Source organism: Phascolarctos cinereus, unplaced genomic scaffold, assembly GCF_003287225.1.
Source record: "Phascolarctos cinereus isolate Bilbo 61053 unplaced genomic scaffold, phaCin_HiC Scaffold_7;HRSCAF=346, whole genome shotgun sequence".
Lineage (NCBI taxonomy): Eukaryota > Metazoa > Chordata > Mammalia > Diprotodontia > Phascolarctidae > Phascolarctos > Phascolarctos cinereus.
In genome coordinates this window covers 33,568,253-33,588,839 of record NW_027556180.1, presented here as the reverse complement: position 1 = coordinate 33,588,839, position 20,587 = coordinate 33,568,253, and the positions used below count along the sequence as shown (strand labels likewise).

At 42.4% G+C, this 20,587-nt stretch overlaps 1 protein-coding gene across 1 annotated transcript in view; it reads left to right on the top strand.

Annotated features, from left to right (window-relative positions):
* The window catches only part of NCEH1 (neutral cholesterol ester hydrolase 1), a 50,578-nt gene that overhangs the window by 19,883 nt on the left and 10,108 nt on the right, over positions 1–20,587 (top strand). Inside the window, exons 2-3 of the mRNA XM_020980471.2 lie at positions 14,586–14,814; positions 19,171–19,240. Coding sequence (XP_020836130.1) covers positions 14,586–14,814; positions 19,171–19,240 — 299 coding nt within the window. The remainder of the gene's footprint in view (positions 1–14,585; positions 14,815–19,170; positions 19,241–20,587) is intronic.

Below are 20,587 nucleotides of genomic sequence, written 5' to 3'. Positions count from 1 at the left end.
CCTTTTAGGGCTGATTTATGAACCATAGAAGAGAATCTGAATATGATTATGATTGCATATGATCACATTAAGGGAGGCAGCATTGTACAGTAGAAAGAGGGCTGGCTCTGGAGTCCAAGGGCTTGGGTTTAGTGTGTACCTTTGGGCGAGTCCCTTTACTTTGTCTGGCCTCTGTTTCCTCATCTCTAGCATAAAGCAGTTACACTAAATGGGCCTTGAGAGGCCTTCTAGTACTAGCTCAATGATTCTGCCAGCGAAGTTCTGGCATGTACCTCCTCTTCTCCACTCTGCCCCCGCCATTACCTTGACTCTGTTCTCTGGCCCTACCACCTCCTTTCTTGTCCTCTGGACATACAGATGTCCCATCTTTTCTCTCTCCTTTTCTTCTTCCTCCTTTTTTTTCCTTCTCCCTTTTACACATTTTTTTTAAACCTGAGCTGTAGTTTATTGGTATTGGGAGCTCCCAAGGAAGAAGCTCACTCACCAATGCAGATTAGTGACTTCTTTGCACCTTATAGCCTTAGAGAGACTTGCCTAGACTAGATCCCTGAGAAGTTAAGTCCAGGCACTTGCTTTTGGTGAGGGATGGCAAAGTTAGGAAGAGGTGGTCTGAACTTGTGGATTTTTTCCCTGAAGGGATTTAAAGAATGGGTACCCTAAGCCAAAGTCCAGAACTGGGGAGGAATTGGAAAATGCGGGTTTGCTTTTTTTGAACTGGGGCTGCAGGCTGGGATGGGACAGGAATGAGATTAGTTCTCTGGGGTATGGCTGATGGCTATAGCCTACTGTTGGGATATGGAATTAATGATTAATTATAGGAAGGTTGGTTCTTGGGGTAGGTGACATGATTCTGTGTGTGTGTGTGTGTGTGTCTGTGTGTGTGTGTGAACTGGGTTTGGGAAAAACTAGTAGAGGAAGAGTAGAGTTCATTGGCTTTATTTCTGGAGGGGACTTCAGACATCATTGAGTCCAACTCTCTAATTGCTTGGAGTCACATAGGTAGTAAGCAGTAGAATGTTAGTATCAAAGGATGACATTTTGTTTCTAGGGGAGGCCTAGCAGCAGGAAAGCTCCTTTGCAATTTCCTGAAGGCAAATTCCTGGGTAAAATTCGTCATCTAATAATGAGGAGCTTTGAAAAAATATAGGAGTAATAGATGTCATCAGTTAGGAAGAGAAGACGGGCCAGTCATATGCTGAGGGCTAATGAGGACAGGTGGACCGCCAGACACTCACTGGCATTCTTATAATGTTGGGAGGAAGTGAAGAGGCCTCCAGCACATTGGGTGGACCCCCGGATGACATCCTGTTGAATGAGATCACAGATCCATTCTGAATACAAATAAATAGTAGTGGGGTTTTTCATTATGTATTTGAAGAGGCAGCTAGGTGGCTCAGAGGACAGAGCACTGGGTGTAGAATCAAAAAGACCTGAGTTCAAGTCTGGCCTCAGACACTAGCTGTGTGGCCCTGACAAGTCACGTCACCTCTGCCTCAGTTTCCTCAACTGTAAAAATGAGGATAATAATAGCGCCTACCTCCCAGGGTTGCTATGAGTCTCAGATGAGCTATTTGTAAAGTGCTTAGCCCAGTGCCTGGCAGTAAAGTATAGCTGATTTTAAGTACAGCACTCTATCCACTGTGCCACCTAGCTGCCTGCAATGTAAAGGGAACCTATTACATCTTAAGGCAGCTCGTTTCACTTTGGGATGGTTCAAATATAATTTTTCCCCCTGATATCAAACTGTAAATCTGCTTCTAACAGCTAGTCAGAATCTGAGGCCAAATTTGAACTCAGGTCTTCCTGACTGCTGGCCCAAGGCTCTATCCACTGTGCCACCTAGCTGCCTCATCGTGATGCCTGAGAACAAAGGGAGATGAACAGAGTGGAAGGGATAACTGATTCATAGGCAGCAGACAGATAAGAGTTTGAATAAGGGGGAGCATAACAGTCATCCTGAATTCTGATGGGTGGGACTTCTTATAGGGAATTGGATTGCAATCCATTCTCCAAAGAAACCTTCTATGCATACAGGTTTCCTGTAGGAAATGAGAGGTGTTGACTCTCTGGATAATCAACCGTCTCTCAGAACTAGTGAGTAACCTCTCAGCTCTTGAGTTTTCTTGGATCCGATTATAGTTGCAGAGCTGAAAGGGGTCTCTGAGGCCCTCTAGTCTGCCTTCCACCTCTTTGCTTCACACATGAAGCAGCTGACACTTGGAGAGAAGTGACTTGCCCAACTGGCAGGGTCAGGATTAGAACCCAGGTTCTTTGACTCTAAATCTTGCTCTGTATAGTACTGAGGACCTGGGCTGGAATCAGCCTTGCAAACCTGCATCTTTTAAAGTAGCAAGCGCAGACATCCAGGCTGTCCTTGCTTCTAAGTGTTCTTTGTGCCATCATGCAACGCATGCATTTGTAAAGCATGTACTGTGTCCTCAACACTGTAACATACTGGAGAAGATAAAAGAAACAAAAGCATGTTCGGGGCTCTTCTTTAGCTTACAGTCTGTCTGCTGTGGGAAGGACCCATGGATGAATAATTATAATGTAGAATAGGATAAGAGATGGGCATGAAATTGTTTTTATTAATTTGCTTATTTTTAGTTTTCAACATTCATTTCCACAAGATTTTGAGTTCCAAATTTTCTCCCCATCTCTCCTTTTCCCTCACTCCAAGACAGCATGCATTCTGAATACCCCTTCCCCCAATCTGTCCTCCCTTCTATCACTCTTCTGTTATCCCCTTCCCCTTCTATTTTCCTGTAGGGAAGGATAGATTTCTATATCCCTTTGCCTGTATATCTTATTTCCCTGTTGCATGTAAAAACAATTTTTAACATTCATTTTTAAAACTTTGAGTTCCAAATTCTCTCCCTTCCTCCTTCCCCACACTCCCTCATTGAGAAGGCAAGCAATTCAATATAGGTTATACATGTGTAGTCATGGACATGAAATTTTTGACAAGCTAGTAAGGTCATATGCCCAGAAGTTAACTTGAGGTTTTGAATGAATGTGTTAGATTAGATTGTTCGGTGTGCAAATACACACTAATTGAAGCAAAAGCATCTTCATTCTTGTAGAAAGTGATCTTTCTGGACATTGGGTATGTATGGCAACCACTCCCATCATTGAGTCTTAGATTTGCAGACCAAGGGAGCTTTGTTTATGCCATTAAGAGTAAGCAGTTAATCTCCCTTTTCCTTCTCTTTGGGCATATGTCCCACACCCCTATCATTTTGCCTGTAAAAAAAAAAAAGGGGGTGTGGTGGCCTCAACACCAGTATGGCAGGTCTTTGGAATTCTTATAAATTTAGCAGCATGGTATAGTGGCTAGAAAATTGGTTTTAGAATCGGAAAGAATTGGCTTCCAACACACCTCAGACCCTCACCAGCAGCATTCTCTTCCTCAGTCTCTTTTTGTTATTTACTCTTTTTTTTTTTCGATTGTGTCCAACTCTTTGTGACCCCATTTGAGGTTTTCTTGGCAAAGATCCTGAAGTGGTTTGCCATTCCTTCCCCAGCTCATTTTACAGATAAGGAAACTGGAGTAAACAGGGTTAAGGGACTTGCCCAGGGTCATACAGTTAGTGTCTGAGGCCAGATTTGAACTCAGGAAGAGGAGTCTTCCTGACTCCAGGCCCAGCACTCTGTCCACTGAGCCATCTTCTTTACCTTAAAATAAGGCTGTTGGACTCACTGGCTTCTAAGACCCCTTCCAGTTCTAAAATATAAAGTACTATGACGTGTGATCCTGGTTGCCCAGTTTTAGAGGGTGATTTGGAAAGAGAGTTTCATCTGAGAGACACTGATGTGATTTATCTTGATAGATTGCAAGTTACTTGAGGACAGGGACTGTTTAGGTTTTTGTCTTTGTACTTGAAGTGTCTGATGCACAGGAACCAAATGAATGTACGCTGATTCGTTGACATATAAGTACATGTTTCTCCCTTTGGAATGTAAGTTCCTGGAGGACAGGAACCATTTCATTTTGGGATTTTGTATTCCCCGGGGTACAACACTATGCTGAACACAGAGAAAGTGGTTGATTAATGCTTGTGAGCTGATCATTGATCAGAACAAGATGAGTCTGTCTTTGTGCTCTTGGAGGAATCTATACAAGCCCATCAGATGATTCCCCAACCCACCCCCTTGAGTGAAGGGTAATCCACATGACTCAAGTGGATTTCTAGGAGGACCTGGAGGAGGGTGGCAGGATGGGCAGGCAGCTATGGATGGATTGCAATCTACATCATTGAGAGGATTATTTATATTGGGGAGGTCATGGATCTGATGGAGTAGTAAAACCTGTATTTTTTATATATCCTTCTCTGAATGACAAAAATAAGAGTAACTGACATGAATATGCATATAGTGCTTTTAAGATTTTCAAAGTCCTTTCCAAACTTTATCCCATTTTGTCCTGGGAGGTAGGTGCTATTACTATCCCCACTTTATAGATGAGGAAAATGAGGCCAGGAGAGGTTGCTGAGGGTCACAAAGCCAGTAAGTGTCTGAGGCAGGATTTGAACTCAGATCATCTCGACTCTAGTCCAGCTGCCTGAAGCCCTATGCTGGTTTCTCATTGTCATATGGAGATGACCTTGGGATGTTGAAGATTATACCAGTGGGGTTTAAGCCGTTGCAGGTCCAGCTAACAACCCCTTTCTAAGTCCTATTATTTCTCTTGTATAAAATGAAGGTGTTGGAACTAGAAATTTCTGAAGATATTTTTCAGGTCCCGATCTTGCTAGCCGTTAGACTGTTTCATCTCTCTAGACTCTTTTTCCTTATCTATAAAATGGGAATAATTAACAGCACCTTATGTAATAGAGGAAAATATTCTGTAAGAAAGTGCTGCATAAACATAGTTAATGTGGGAAGTAGCTTTTGTAGTAACTGATATTAAATGTTTTATCTTTCATCTGTAGGGTTTGTTATCTAGAGTAGAGATCACTTCTAGGCTTGGGATGAGGTTCTTTCTGATTTAATGCTAGGAGATTAGATATTTAACTATTAGTGTTACAGTTACAGGCCTAGTGGGCTGTGTATATGCTGTCTGAGGACCAACCTAGTTATAGAAAGTTTCATCACCTGCTGCAGGGGGAGGACGTGTTTTTTTACTCTAGCAACTCTCCAAGACCATCTATCTGATAGGTGCTAGGTAGGTTGGGATCTTCAGGCTATCCCACTCTGATGAAATTGTAGCAACTTGAGGTGTTGGCAAACTGAAACTTGGCCATATTGCCTACATTACATGTCATTGCATTAATATTTAGAAAAGTCAGAGTTAGATTTGCTCCCCACCAGCCTTCAGCGGTGGAAGATTAACTCCTGATTCAGAAGCAGTCTTGCATAATGCATTTCAGAAGTCAAATGAAGGGCAGGAAAAAAAAAACACCCTCCCTTTCTGCTTGCTGAAGCTGGGAGGGAGTTTCGTTTTTTTTTTAGTTTAGTACTTATACATCACCTTTGACTAGAATTCATAAAACCCCTATTAGTCCCTGCCTCAGGGGGCCCTGTCAGTCAGCCCAGACATTTACTAGCTGTGTGACAATGGGCAAGTCATTTAATTTCTCTGGACCTTAGTTCTCTCATTTGTAAAATGATTGAGTTGGGCTCAATAGACTCTAAGGTCGCTTCCAACTCTAAGTCAGCTGATGGTGCCCATATAGGATCACAGAATGTTGGGATTTCGATCTAGAAGGGAGCTTTGAAGCCATCATCCCTAGTCAAAGGCAGCTTTGGTCCTCCTCTGGGAGTGCACACAAATACTATAGTTCTTAGGGATTCTTTACTGGGTATGTAGAGTATAGAAACAGGAAAGGGAAAATGATGTGTTCCTTTTTTTTTCCATCCCTAAGGATGAATCCCTGCAGAAGAACCTGTAGATTACAAATCTAAACTTTTTTTTTTATTCTTGGTAAGGCAATTGGGGTTAAGTGACTTGCCTAGGATCATACTGTTAGTAAGTGTCAAGTGCCTGAGGTCTGATTTGAACTCAGGTACTCCTGACTCCAAAGCTGAAGCTCTATCCACTGCGCCACCTAGTTGCCTCCCAAACCTAAATTCTTTAAACTGGATGTAAATGGAGGATGAACTATGGTAAGGTTGGCAACAGAGGGCAGAGTTAAGAGAAACAGTCAGGATTTGCACAGGGGACACATTTTGGCTTGATACAGTCAAATCACATATAAACAAGCATTATTAACCACCTACTATGTGCCAGGCACTGTGCTAAATTCTATGGATAAAAAGAATGGCAAAAAGAGTCCCTAGCCTGAAGGAGCTCACAATTTAATGAGGGAGACATGCAAATAACCACATATGAACAAGATATATACAGGATAAATGAGAGGTAACAAACAGAGGGAAGGCACTAATGTTAAGGAGGGACAGGAAAGGCTTTTTGCAGAAGATGGGATTTTAGTTGAGAATTGAAGGAATCCAGGGAGGTGATGGTAAGGAGGGAGAGATTACCAGGCAAGGGGGGACAGTCAGTGGCAATGTTGGGAGTCAGGAGAATGGAGGGTTTTGTACAAGGAACAGCAAAGAGGCCAGAGTTACTGTATGTTGAAGAGAGTAAGATGTAAAAAGGCTGGAAAGGCAGGAAGGGACCAGGGTATGAAGGAAACATCTTTCTAACAAATAGGTGCCATTCCTAATGGGATGTAGTGAGCTCTCCCTCATGGGAGGTGTTCAAGCAAAGACAATATAAACATTTGCTGGGTAACTCGTCAAGGGCATTCCTGCAGGATTGAACCAGATGGCCTCTAGCGTCCTGTCCAACTCTGAGGTTCTGTGATCTGGGCGGAACAGTGAGCTGATCACACATGCTAGCTGGTTAGACTAATGGATTCTGTTCTGCACTTTGCTAATAATGATCAGAGAGATGTGTCCTGAAGTAGGGATATGTAGAATAGATACAAGATAATTGTGGAGGGAGAGCATTAGTAGATGGGGACATCAAGAAAGCTGAGCCTTCTGAGAGATGGAGGTGAGGAGAGGAGTGCATTCCAGGCATAGGGAACAGAGGTGCCCCTCAGTTGGCAAATAAGTTGTGGCATGTGGAAGAAATGAAATGTCACTATGCTTTAAGAAAAAAGAATTATTATGATGAATACAGAGAATCTTGGAATGATTTACATAATAAAGAATAAGTGAGCAGAGCCAAGAAAACAATATGCAGTATGACTACGCAACAATGTAAATGCAAAGAATTGCCACCCCCAAATCAAAAGTGAATGTTGTGAAATGACAAAGAACAAACAAGGCTTAAAAGGACAGATGTGAAAAGACTTCCACTGCACACTCCCAAGGGTGGCATATTGCACCAGAAGTTTTTGAATTATTCCTTTTTTTTTTTTTTAGGCAATTGGGGTTAAGTGACTTGCCCAGGGTCCCACCGCTAGTGTGAAGTGTTTTGGTCTGAGGTCGCATTTGAACTCAGGTCCTCCTGACTTCAGGGCTGGTGCTCTATCTATCTACTGCACCATCTAGCTGCCCCTAAGTTTTTGAATTATTAAATGTTGATTTCCTTTTTCCTTTTTTTTTGTCTTTAAAAATATTATTTGTAATATAGAATGACTCTTTGGGAAGGGGGAAATTGTGATGAGAAAACCCCCCCAAAAGATATCATTAAAAAAAAATCTTAAAAAGAAAAAAAAGGTGTTTTTTTTTAAAATATGAGTGATGCTGTAACATTGTGTGATGTGACTTTGTTAGACTTAGCTCTTCTGATTGATCTAAGACAGTTCCAAAAGACTCATGACGGAAAATGCTGTCCACATCCAGAGAGAGAACTTCGGAGTCTGAATGCAGATCGAAGCAGGCTATTTTCTCTTTCTGTTGTTGTTGTTGTTTTCTTTCTCATGATTTTCCCCTTTTGTTCTGATATTCTTTCACAACATGACTAATGTAGAAATGTGTTTAATATGATCATACATGTGCAGCCTATATCAGATTGCACGCTGTCTTGGGGAGGAAGGAGTGGAGGGAGGGAGGAAAAATTTAGAATTCAAATTTTAAAACTCAATTTAGAACTCAAAAGCAAATATTAAACACTAAAAATTAATTAATTTTTTAAAATATGAGTGATGGAATGTTTTATATGAAAGACAGCCAAGAAAAAAGCCAGTTTGGCTGGATCAGAGTGTTTGTAGAGGGGAGTGCCACATGGTTGGAAAGGTGGATCAGAGTTCAAGTGTTTGTTCAATGGATTGCTCCCTGGGTGGTTTTGCGCAAATTACTTCCCCTCCCTGGAACGGGTTTTCCTCCGAAATGAAGGCTTTGGCCACCATGACTTCTTGGGTTCTGTCCAGCGTTAAATCAACAATCCTGTGATTCCTACCTTGTAAAACTCCCACCGGCTTACTGCTTTTGTAACCCTTTCCCTGAGTTTTTGGACTCTCTAGGAGGCAGGGGAAGAAACAAAAATGACCAGCCTTCTTCCCCTTCTTGGCCTCATATGGAGGATTTTTATTGTGAAGTGACCAGATAATAACCAAGGCTTTTGTTTTTGTTGTAAGTCTTGTGTGTGACCTGTTAACCTCCTGAAAGGGTTCTGTAAAGCAAGGCAGAGGAAACTGGTATTGGGATCAGTTAGCATGGAGGGACAATGTTAAGGATGGATAATGCCCTAAATGAGGTTCCAGTTCTAGGGGCCTTGGTGGGCATGGCTTTTTAGAAACCATGGGAATGTGGGGGAGTGTACCTGGTAGACTGAGCTAAAAGCAACTCTGTGAATGACCGTTGTCTAACCAAGATGGCACGTTGTCATTTAAAAAAATCATTAGCTTCATCTTAATTTTCTTTCAGTTTTAAAAAATTCTAAATTTAACATCAAATAAAATGAGTATGTTCATCTACATGGTATAACAGAATGAGACGAGGGAAGAATATGTATGAAACTAGGAATCCCTTTTATACACCATAATTTATAAAGTAATTTACAGTAACAAAAGGTTTGTCTCCCTTATTTTTTAATAAGGTAAATGTGACTTTTATTTGAGAATGTGCTGTGTTGGTATCTAGTGTTTTCTCATATATATATATATGTGTGTGTGTGTGTGTGTGTGTGTACATATATGAACCTCTATGTATGTACACATGCATATCTATAAGCATAGACAAATGTATATATGTATGTGCATGTATATCCATGTATATGTGTATATATCAGATGACCATGAGAAACATTGTAAAGATGGACTTGAAGCTTGAGATGGGGAGAGGGTGTCAGCTGGGTGTCTAATTCCCACTTGACAAACTTCCTCCTTCAGTTGGGATCTTCCTAGGCCTTTGGGTTACATGTGGTTTTCCCAGGCTTGAGTGCTTCTTCCTGGGGAATAGGGAGTCTGGTGCTGTAGAGATCTGCGACCAAGATCTGGTAGCTTTAGTGGGGAGAATAATGGGCTAAGGTTAGGGTGGGGCCATGCCTGGGGAGGTAGGGACAGGTCAGCAGGGCAGATCTTGAGGTCATGGGGCTAAGCTTGACTCAGGCCAGGAAAACTCTCCACCCTCTGGGGGTTTCAGGGAGAAGCACAAATAGGGAATGGCCTTGGTTTCAGGAACTGGATAGGACACTGCGGTCACATGAGACACTTCTGAGGGAAAAAAGAACCCTCAATAGTTCTGCTCAGACTGAGGTTCTAGGAATTCCCCTTCTTCTTGAAAAGATCTGTGTTATACTACCTGAGATTCTGCCAGTTGGTGACAACTTCAGATTTCGTTGAATTAGTGTTTTAGTAATGGAAAGAAGCTTTGCTGTCCTCTAGTCCTGTGATTCCATTGGTATCGGGAACTCCCAGATGAGAAAACACCCTTTGCAAAGGCAGGCCTGCACCTTCCCTGGAACTCTTAGTCTTGAAATACACACATGTGCATGCAAATCTACAAGCATTGAGATGTCAGGCCACTCGTCGTATGATAATTCACATTATTTGCAATTGTATTTGTGTCTAATCTCCCTATTATACTATACCCAATGAGGACTTTCCCCTTATAATTATTGAATGTTGCATTTTAAAAAAAAAAATCACTGAGCCAGTTGCTTCATAAAGGGTACTTCATAAAGGGGTTTTTCTCTCCAGGATTTTGGAAAGCTCTTGGTTCACTGGAGGTCCCTTGGGGATATTGATTCCAAAACCAGATTTGGGAATTACTGAGGACGTGTCCTATCTAAGCTTGTCTTCCCCAGTGCAGAGCTCTCTTTGTATTCCGTCAATATCCAGTAACTGAATGAATGGATGAATGGATGAATGGATGAATGGCAGGATTTGAAGGTAGATCTTCAGCATTTCTTAAGTATGACCTCATCCAAATGGTTACTGCCTCATGGTCATCTTGCCCTGAGAAGTGGCAGTTTCATCCTAGCCTTGGGAACCTTTAGTGTAGGCTTCTTTTTACAACTCTCTCCTAGGACACCCCTGCAAACTCCTCTTATCCATCAGTCACACACCCTTCCCCCATCAGATCTAATTCTTGCAGGGGATAGAGCCAGGACGGGGAGGAAGAGGACTGTATGAGTACATAGGACCGTCGGTCTCTTTGATCTCTTTATTTCCTCTACCCCTGGGAAGTCTAGAATGAAGATCTTAGTCCCCTGGTTTACTTGGCCATAGTCTTTTTTCTGTTTGACATTCTGCCTTTAGAAAGTGGAAGGAGCTGCCTGATCTTAACATGGGACCCAGAGAGAAGAGAAGGGAATCAATTCCTTTTTGTAGATCTTCTGTTGATTATTTATACCTTCTCTTTCCTCTTTTCCTTCTCCCTCCCACCCGCTATTGCTGCAGCTTTTCTCATGAACTTTTTTTTTTAACTGGGAAAGGTAAGAATAGTTCAAAGCCTTTGTGAAGTTTCAATTCATTATCCTTTGATTTTTAAAAAAAATTCTTCCTCCCCTAAAAGTGCCAGACATTGCATTTTTAAAAAAATAATCAAGCTAGTCACTTCATGAAGGGAACTAAAGGCTTTGCTTTGATGGATTTTGGTCCACACCCAAGGGGATTGATTGCAAAACCAGACTTGGAAACCACCAACCTCCCATCATCAGTTTTAGTCGATAATTAAGTAAGCATTCTCAGGAGTGTTAAATGTGGTCTCAATTGACTGAACACACGATGATAGATAGTAAGGCCTTAATAAATGCTTTATCTGTGTATATGCCTGACATGGTGCTGAGTGCTGGGGGTGCCCAAACAGGCAAACCACACAGTCCTTTCCTCTTTGGTGGAGGATATATATGGGGGAAAAGCCGTAGAGTTTAAAGTGGGGGAGGGCCCTGAGGGATCAACAAATTCAATCCTCTTATTTAAAAAAATGGGGAAACTGAAAAGCCAGCAGGGTCACACAGCTAGCAGTGAGGCCTCCTTGCCTGCGGTGGAGTATCCAAAGTAGCTCAGACTTTCCTTTCTTAGTTCTGATTTTCAACTGATGATTTTTTTTCAACAGACCTGGTGGGGAACTCCTTCCATTACAGATCAGCTCCTTCTCTGCAGCTTCCCACCTTAGAGAGCTGTCTGGGACCCTTGGCCAGGGTCTCACAGCCAGTGTGTGTCTGGGACGGGTCTGGGGTCCTGGTCTGCCTGATATCAAGATGAGCTCTGTACCTATTCCATCTCACTGCCTCCCAGCATATGAACTATTCGTTGACAGTCCTTCAAAACCACATTTTGTTAAAATTTCTCTACTAGAGTGCAGAAAAACTGAACTGCAGAAATATGGAAAAGTAAAAACTTCCTGCCTGCTGTTTATTGTTGGTGCCACCACCTCAGTTTCCAGGACTCTAGGTACAGTCTGTTGGAAAGAGAAGAGCAGACGAAGCTACAGTGGGAGCGCACATCTCCGTGAGGCGACTTCGTTGCCTTTTTTGCAAACAGTTGCAGTGACAGTCGTGAACAAGAAGGATTTCCTAATTAAGCTGCAGTTTAAAGCTTTAAGCTCTTGCTTGTTTAAGCAGAGTTGTTGGGGTTGAGCAGTAACTTTTGTGACCAGAGATTCTTGCTCCTTTTGTGGTCGATTTTTATAGTTCCTCTAATGCATTGGGATGACTGGCTCAAAGGACTCAGTAACCTTCCTTGTGACTCCTTACCCACTCTTTTTCAAAGAACTGTGGCCCTTTGGGGATGAGTTTTTTCCCTTAATACTATTTTTTTTCCAATTACACATAAAGATAGTTTTCAACATTCATTTTTGTAGAATTTTGAGTTCCAAGTTTTTCTCCCTCCCTTTCTCCCCTGCCCCGTTCCCCAAGGCAGCAGGCAATCTGATATAGGTTATACATGTATAATCATGTTAAACAGATTTCCTCATTAGTCATGTAGTGAAAGAAGAGTGAATTTTTAGAGACTTCTGCTACCCACAGCCATGCTTTCTCCACCAGATGAGTAACCACAATGATGGGGACTGTCTGAGCTCCTTCTACCCCAACAAGCTCCTTTCATGGGGCCATAATTTCATTGCTGCTGCCACTAGCTTCCAATGTCACCATAGTTATGAAATATCTTCCTGTATGGTAATCTTTGCATCCTCCACCACCACCACACATGTCTACCTCCTTGGTTTCCACATCCTCATCTAACACCGTACCTCCCTCTACTCTTGGAACCAGCAACATCTCCATGGTTACCACCTTCTCCATTTGGACCATTAAGTCCACCATCTCCACCTCCATAACTGCCTCTGCTTGCACCACAGTAACCACCTCTTCCACCAGAGTTTCCACTACAGCCAAAATTTTTTCCATCTCTTCCAAAGCATCTTCTACCACCCATACGTGAAATTGCTGGAGCCCTCTCCACAGTCCCTTTGTGTATAAGCAGACTATCTCTTGCTTTGACAGGACCTTCTTCACTTCACAGACATGCCCATTAATGCAGTAGTGCACTATTTCTGAACAACAGTTTTGCCAATAGAATCATGGCCAAAAGTTGCAAAAGCAAATTCTGTCCTCTTTCCGGTTCCAAACTTCTGTGGATTCGGCCTTGTTACGCTTTCTCCATCCTGGCCAAGCTGGATTATTTTCCATCCTTCCTTTTTGTCCTACCCTCTTCTGTCTGGACAACTTTGCTTAGATTAGCCCCCAGAGGACAGACTCCTCCCTCATCTCTTTCTGAAGTCAATTCTTTCCTTCCATCTCCACCTGAGATGTCACTTCTGGCCAGAAGTCCTCTCTGACCTCCCCAAGTGGAAGGGACCTTTCCATGCCCTGATTCCTATAGCCCCTTATCTGGATCTTGTACCCCTTGTATACCTCTTTCTTGTATCCCTCTTTCTACAGGAAGCCTTTCTTAATCCCTCTTAATCCCACTGCCTTCCTTCTGTTAGTTAATTCCTATTTATCCTGTGTATAGCTTCTTTGTACATATTTGCTTCTTGTCTCCCCCATTAGACTGAGAATTCTTTGAGGGCAAGGGCCATCTTTTGTCTTTCTTTGTATCGCCAGTGCTTAGCACAGTGCCTGGCACTTAGTAGGTGCTTAGTAAATGCTTATTGACTGAAAGACTGATTGTATCATACTGATTTGTGCATGCTTCCATACCTTCCTCTCCAGTTTTCCCCCTCCCCATCTCCCCACCACTCCCCTTCCCCATTCAACTATAGGCTCTGTAAGGGCAAAGATGTGTTTGTCATTTAAAAAAAATCTTTGTATTCCAGGCACTTAGCCCATGGCCAGCATAGCACGCAATTTAATACTGTTTGTTTACTAAGTTTTTGCTTATAAGAATTGTATTCTTGTGAAAGACAAAAGTTTGATATTATACAATTAGGTAGTGACTGACATTACAATGTAAAGATATATATTTTTTTGCCTACCTTCGTTTCTTTGGTTGGTGGGTATGTGTCATCTCGGGCAGTATGCTCTTGTGGATTGACCCTTGGACTTCGGAGTCAAGAAGACCTGAGTCTGAATCCTCCCTCAGACACTCACTACCTGCCTAGCCCTCAATGAGTCAATTACCTTCTCAGAACCTCATAAAAAGAAGATAATAATAGCTCCCATCCCACAGGATTGTTGTGAGCCTCAAATAAGATACTGCATGGAAACACACCTCATAAATGGAAGCTATTATTATCTATACCTTTTGCTATGAGCATCAGATTGTGTGTGTGTGTGTGTGTGTGTGTGTGTGTGTGTGTGTGAGAGAGAGAGAGAGAGAGAGAGAGAGAGAGAGAGAGAGAGAGAGAGACTTGGGTACACTTTGTAGATGCTGTCTGCCTAAAGTTAGTGGATAGATTATGAGTTCAAATCCTGCCTCATACACTTATTTAGTTGTGTGACCATGGGCAAGTCACTTAACCCTCAGCCTCCATATCCCTCTCTGTAAAATTGGGATAATAATAGCATCCACTTCACAAGGTTATTGTAATGACCAAATGAAATGACATATGTAAAGTTCTTTGCAAACTTCAAAGCACTATGTAAATGCTAGTTGTTGTCCTCATTATTCATTCCCATATGTCAAGCCCAGTTGCTTCTTCCCATAGGCACTAGCTCAGTATAGATTCAGTGAGCACCAGTGTTGGTGAGCTTCTGATGAAGTAGACACGAGCACTTCTCCTTAATCTTCTGCCTTGTTTTTCAGAGTCATCTGATCCAGTATGTGGGCCTCAGCCATCATCTCATCGCCCTGAATTTCATCATCGTTTCTTTCGGCAGGAAAAGTGCTTGGTCCTCTCCGAATGTTCAGATCACTGATACCCAGTTTGGTGGTGTTGAAGTTAGAGTTTTTGAAGGTTTCCCAAAGGCCAAAGAACCACTGAAGAGTGGAGTTATTTACATCCATGGAGGAGGATGGGCCCTGGCAAGTGCAAGTAGGTTTTGGAAAACCCCTAATGGCTTTGGATGGAGTTTGTCCAAGGGTGATGTTTTGTTAGTCTGAGTGGGGTTTTTGGTTTTTTGTTTTTTGTTTTTTAACTAGAGTCTATAGGCTGTGTCAAAGTTTTTTCCATACATTGAACATAATAATTGTGAACCTATTGATAGTATCTAAAAACCATTTGCCCCAAATAAAACCAATTATAATAAACAAAAATCTAACAACCACATTTACCCCCATGCCTCCCTCCAAAGACCACCCCCTCTCCCCCCCAAAAAACTGCCCTAAACCTTGAGGGTATCATGGTACAGGAGAAATACTCCTGGATTTGGACTCAGTGGGACTTAAATCCTGGCCCTGCCACTAATTAATCTATGTGACCTTGGACAAGTCACTTGGCTTCTCTGGGTCTCAGTTTTCTTATATGTAAAATGAGGGGGTTGAATTCTAAGTCCCTTCTAGTTTTCAGTCTGTGATTCATTCCTTTCTATCCTTCCTTTTGCAAAGAGCTTGGACCAGATGGCTTCTCAGGTCCCTTCCAACTCTATATCTATGACCTATAGCCCCAGACTCAGCCCAGTAGCCATGGGGGTGGAGGAGGGCTGCTAGGACAGCCTTTCCTGGAGTGCCTCATGGGACTCCATCTGCTCCATGGATCTTAGGAAAGCTGCCTTGTCCCTGAGCCGCCACCTACTCTAAGCTCCAAGCTAAGCTATAGACTGCACCCTGAGGTCCACAGCATCAGGTGCGAATTACAGTAAGTACATTAAAATGGCAATTGGGTATTGGCAGACTGATTTTAAGCACCTCCCAGTTACACTTCAGGTTATACAAGAACTTACCTGTCCATTAAGCAGCAAAAACCTGGGATCATACCAATCTAACCTGGGCTTCTGGTTGTCTTTCATTCAGTATGGCTCCACAAACATTGTCCAAATGCCTGTTCAGGACAGAGGCTTTAGAGGTACAGAGAGAGGATCCCTGCTCACAAGGGGCTCACAGCACTTTGGTGGGGGAGCAGTCTAACCCTCAGAGATGGAAGGGGGCTTTCAGGGGTACGATTTGAACTGAGGTCCTATGATTTCAGGTCTCACACTCTGCTGTGAATGATTTCATCTCCCTAACTTCTTCTGTAAAATCAGGGTATGTGTCCTCCTCCTTAATTTCCTCTCTCTCTCTCTCTCTCTCTCTCTCTCTCTCTCTCTCTCTCTCTCTCTCTCTCTCTCGGGGCCAAAGGCATCAGTCTCTGAAAAAAGATATGGGGCTGCCTGTTACTTCCAACTCTGTTCTTCTCCAGCTGGATTTTTATGTCTGTCCCTATATCTGGAAGAAAAAAGAAGAGGGGCAGCTGGGTTGGGGGGGAGGACAGTGAAGTCAGAAAACCACAGAAACTCACAAGGCCATGGTCTCCCTAATGTTTAGATCTGACCACCTCATTCCCTTTCTTAAAATCTTGCAGGGGCTCCCTGTTGCTCATAGAAGGCAATAGGGAGGGGGTCTGGACCTGGGATTTCATTGGCATAAGGTACTCTCAGGTGGGGAAAATTTCCTTACCAATGCTACTTAACATCTTTGTTGCACCATGGAATCTTAGGGAGTTGCCAAGAGAGGTTAGTTAAAGGACTTACTCACAGTCACCACTACAGGATGTGTCCAAGGCAGGACCTGAACCCAGGTCTTCTCAGTCTGGAGGTTGGCTGTCTCTCAGTTCTGCTGTTCAGCCCCTGCCTAGATGAGAATATAGAGAATAGAAAATCACAGGCAGCTGAAGAGTGCTAGTTAAATCCTCCTCTGCCACTGTAACTGTTCTCTTGGACAAATCCCTCAGATTCCTCATCTATAAAACAGAGATAGATATCTGTCCTACCAAAATCTCAACAGGATTTTTGTGAATCTCGATCTTGAAGCACAAATGAACTTTGAAAAATTTGCAGCTGTTTTGCTCTGGTATTAAAAGTTGTTGGGTGGTCTATGTAAGTCAACACTCATTATTAGGCATCTGGTGTTCATACAGCATTGTTACAGAGAGCTGCCCTTGGAGTCATATCGTCCAGGTTTCAGGTCCCATTTCTGACACATGTTGGCTACATGTGACCCTGGACAAGGAGATCTCCCTGGAAGGATGAGCTGTAGAGCAGCTGCAGATCTGAATTGGTCTGGGAAATCCCTGTACTGGTGATATCCAGTCCCATCCCCTCACCAAAAGAAAAGAGTATAACATACTGTACTGGGAATACACAAACAAAAACTCTCAGCTTTCATTCCTCTGTCCTTTTCTTTTCTCCCTTTACTTAAGTAGTCAAGGAAAAGAATAATATTCAGAAGTGGTGAGAGGTTGGGTTACTGAGACTTGTTTACTTCCCATCCCCCTTGTCATAGTTTAAAATGCCTGCTAGCCTTTCCCTTCTCCTTCATAGAGGTAAGGGATTATGGGTATGGAATACTGTATGTACTACCAGGCTTTTTTTTAAAATATGTTCGTTTTGCAGAACTTTTTTCTCCTCTTAAAAGAAAACTTTGTCATAAACGATGGCCTTCTGGTGGGAGGTGTATGGGGATGAGATACATTGGGAAATGTATAAGTGATAAAAATTTATTTAGTTTTTTTTTGGTGGGGGGGAAGCAACCAGGGTTAAGTGACTTACCCAGGGTCATACAGCTAGAAAATGTCTGAGGTTGGATTTGAACTCAGATCTTCCTGACTCTAGGGCTGGTGTTCTATCTACTGCACCATCTAGCTGCCCTTATAACATACATACATACATACGAGGTGTTTACACACACACACACACACACACACACACACACACACACACACATGTTTTTTTAGTTAAAATAGCTGCCTAGATCAGGAAGGAAAAGGTGGAGACAATGGAAGATTCCAGTCCCTTCCTCTGGTGAATAGAAGCTGGGTTTTGTCCTGAATGGGGTTGGATTTCTGCCTGGCTCAGAGCTGAGACAAGTCTTATGACAAGCTGGCTGCCCAAGGAGTGTGATCTTGAAGACCACACTGTCTTCATCCATCTCCACAACATCTTATTCCGTGGCCATTGTCATGCAAAAGCATATACATAGTAGGTGCAAAGTACATGTTGGTTAAACGAAAGCTGTCTCTCCTTCTCCCCATAGTACCACCCTGGCAGTCTCAGAAACACATACACCTTGTATGTGTTACCTGGTAGAGATATCAAATTTGTACTTGTTATTTTACTTGATTAGCTAGCAGGGAGCAGGGCTTTGTGGGAACAATGCAGAAATAGCAAGTTTTAATGGGGAGGAAATAATGAGAGCAAAAGGTCTTAAGTATGAGGATCATTTGGCTAGAGTAGGACTGGATGTGACCTTGCATTTGTGGGGCTAAGTAATCAAGTATTTGTTGAGCTCTAACTTTGTGCAAGCACTGTTCGAGGTGCTGGGAATACAAGTACAAAGAATGAAATGATCCCTACTTGAAAGGAGTTTGCATTCTATTGGGCAAGATAATAAGTATCCACATAAATAAATACAGAATCAATGAAAAGTGAATGAAGGGGAAGCTAGATGATGCAGCGCCAGCCCTGGAGTCAGGAGGACCTGAGTTCAAATCTGGTTTCAGATACTTACTAGCTGTGTGACCCTGGACAAGTCACTTAACCCTGATTGCCCTTCAAAAAAAAAGTGAATCAATTTCAACATGTAGAAAACAGTTCACCATAAAGTAGTGTGGAAGGGGAGGGATGGATCAGAGAAGGCTTCTTGTAGTCTGCATCTTAACATAGTGCCTAGTCCTAGCACATGGTGAGTTCCATATAAATGTGAGTGATGAAGATGAAGATGCATTCCAGGCACGGTGGACGGCCAGTGCAAAGGCAGCTAGCCAGAAGGTCGAACTATGTGGGAGGTGGAACACAAAGCAAACCGTGTACCAAAAAACCCAAAACAGACTCCTTGGCTCTGACAAAGGCCAGATGTGTGAGGGACAAAGCTTGGGGCGGAGCTGAGTGAAGATCTGTAGCTGGTTAAGCTGTCCTCCTTCCCAGCCTCTTAAAAGAAATACTTGACTTCCTCCTACTGACTTCTATTTCTACTAAAAGAAGAATTGAACCACTGGATTTTACATCTTGCTTGGGATGATTTCTTTCATTTCAGATATTTAGGTCAACATTTAGTCAGCCAACAAACATTTATTAAGCACTTACTGTGTTCTAATAAGCACTATGCAAAAGATTTAATCTTGGCATTTTCGTGAGATTGTGTTGAGGTGATAAAAGTCCAAGGCCAGTCCCAGAAGCACCTATGCTTATTATGATGTAAGAACAGTTGATGACTTAAAATATGGTAGATCTCACATCAATCATTCTGTCTCTTCCAGGAATTAGCTATTACGATGAACTCTGTTCAACTATGGCAGAGGAGCTGAATGCTGTCATTATCTCAATTGAGTAAGTACTTCTCATGGGATAAATGGGGCATTTTAGAGCGGGGAGGATTCTTAAAGATCATTCAGTCCAACTGCCCCCTATCAGCTTACATGAGTGTCAAGTCCTGAAATAGAGCTATGAATTCAGGAATAAATTGTCTTTAACTGAGATAACATGGTAGCAAACCTGCCACTCTAAGGAATTCCAGGAGTACAGAACACAATGGATCTCTCAACTCCAAGACTCATGCAAAAGTTTCTCATACCTTTAGGAGAAGAGGAGGAGGAAGCTATATGAGGTAGCAAGGCCTGGTCACAGGACCCTAGTGGCCCTTGGCAATCTGGGCAAGGAAATTCACTTCATTCTGGCTGTTTTGCTCTTCATGCCATGAATCCTAATGGATTATTAGAAGCTGAGATCCAGCTTCAGCTAGGTTCCTTTACAAGGTGAAATCTGTGAGTGGAGGGACTTGCATCTCAACCTAATCAAGAGTAAATATCTTAAGAGCAGAAAGGTAAAGACGTTACTGAAATTCTGACATTACGAGGATTATTTAAGGGAGTGGCAGGCCATATTACATTTGGTATTAACAATTTTTGTCATGAGGAAAAAAGGGCCCAAAGAGAAGTCCACAGTACAAGCAACATGTTGCTTCTTACACACCTTCACATTTCTCTTCTTATCATAGGGTTAGAGCTGCAAAGGAATTTAGTAAGCAGAGCTTGCTTATTTCACATGTGAGGAAATTTAAAACGAAGTTAAAAAACAAAGAAGAATCCAGAGCCATATTCAGAAGGATTTTAAAAGCCAAACTGTATTTTTAACCTCATCCAAGGATTCTTAACCTATTTTGTGTCCTAGGCCCCTTTAATCAATCAACCAACATTTATTAAGGGTCTGCTATGTGCCAGGCCCTGTGTTAAGTGCTGGCAGTCTGGGGGCCCCCCTAGACTCCTTCTTAGAATGATAATTTTAAGTGCATAAATACAAATATATAGGATTACTAAGGAAACCAATTATATAGAAATGTAGTTCATGAAACAATAAAACTAGATCACAGACCCCAGTTTTAAGAATGGCTGGTCTAAAGGCAAGGGGGAGCCATTGGAGGTCCCCTCTTTCAAAAATTGGAATGGTCCAATGGAAAATGACTGACCCTGGGATTTTGGGGAAGGATCCTGAAATTGCAGGCATTTTGAACTGCAAAATTCATTGCACACTATGATAATTCCTTTTCAGATTCCCATGAGAATGGCTGGGGAGGGCCGAACCTACAAGGGCTAGGAAACCCTACACCTCCCTAGTTCCATTTCACGATTCAGGCTCTGGTTATTTTTGCACAAGGTTATAGATAAAATAACTTTGAAG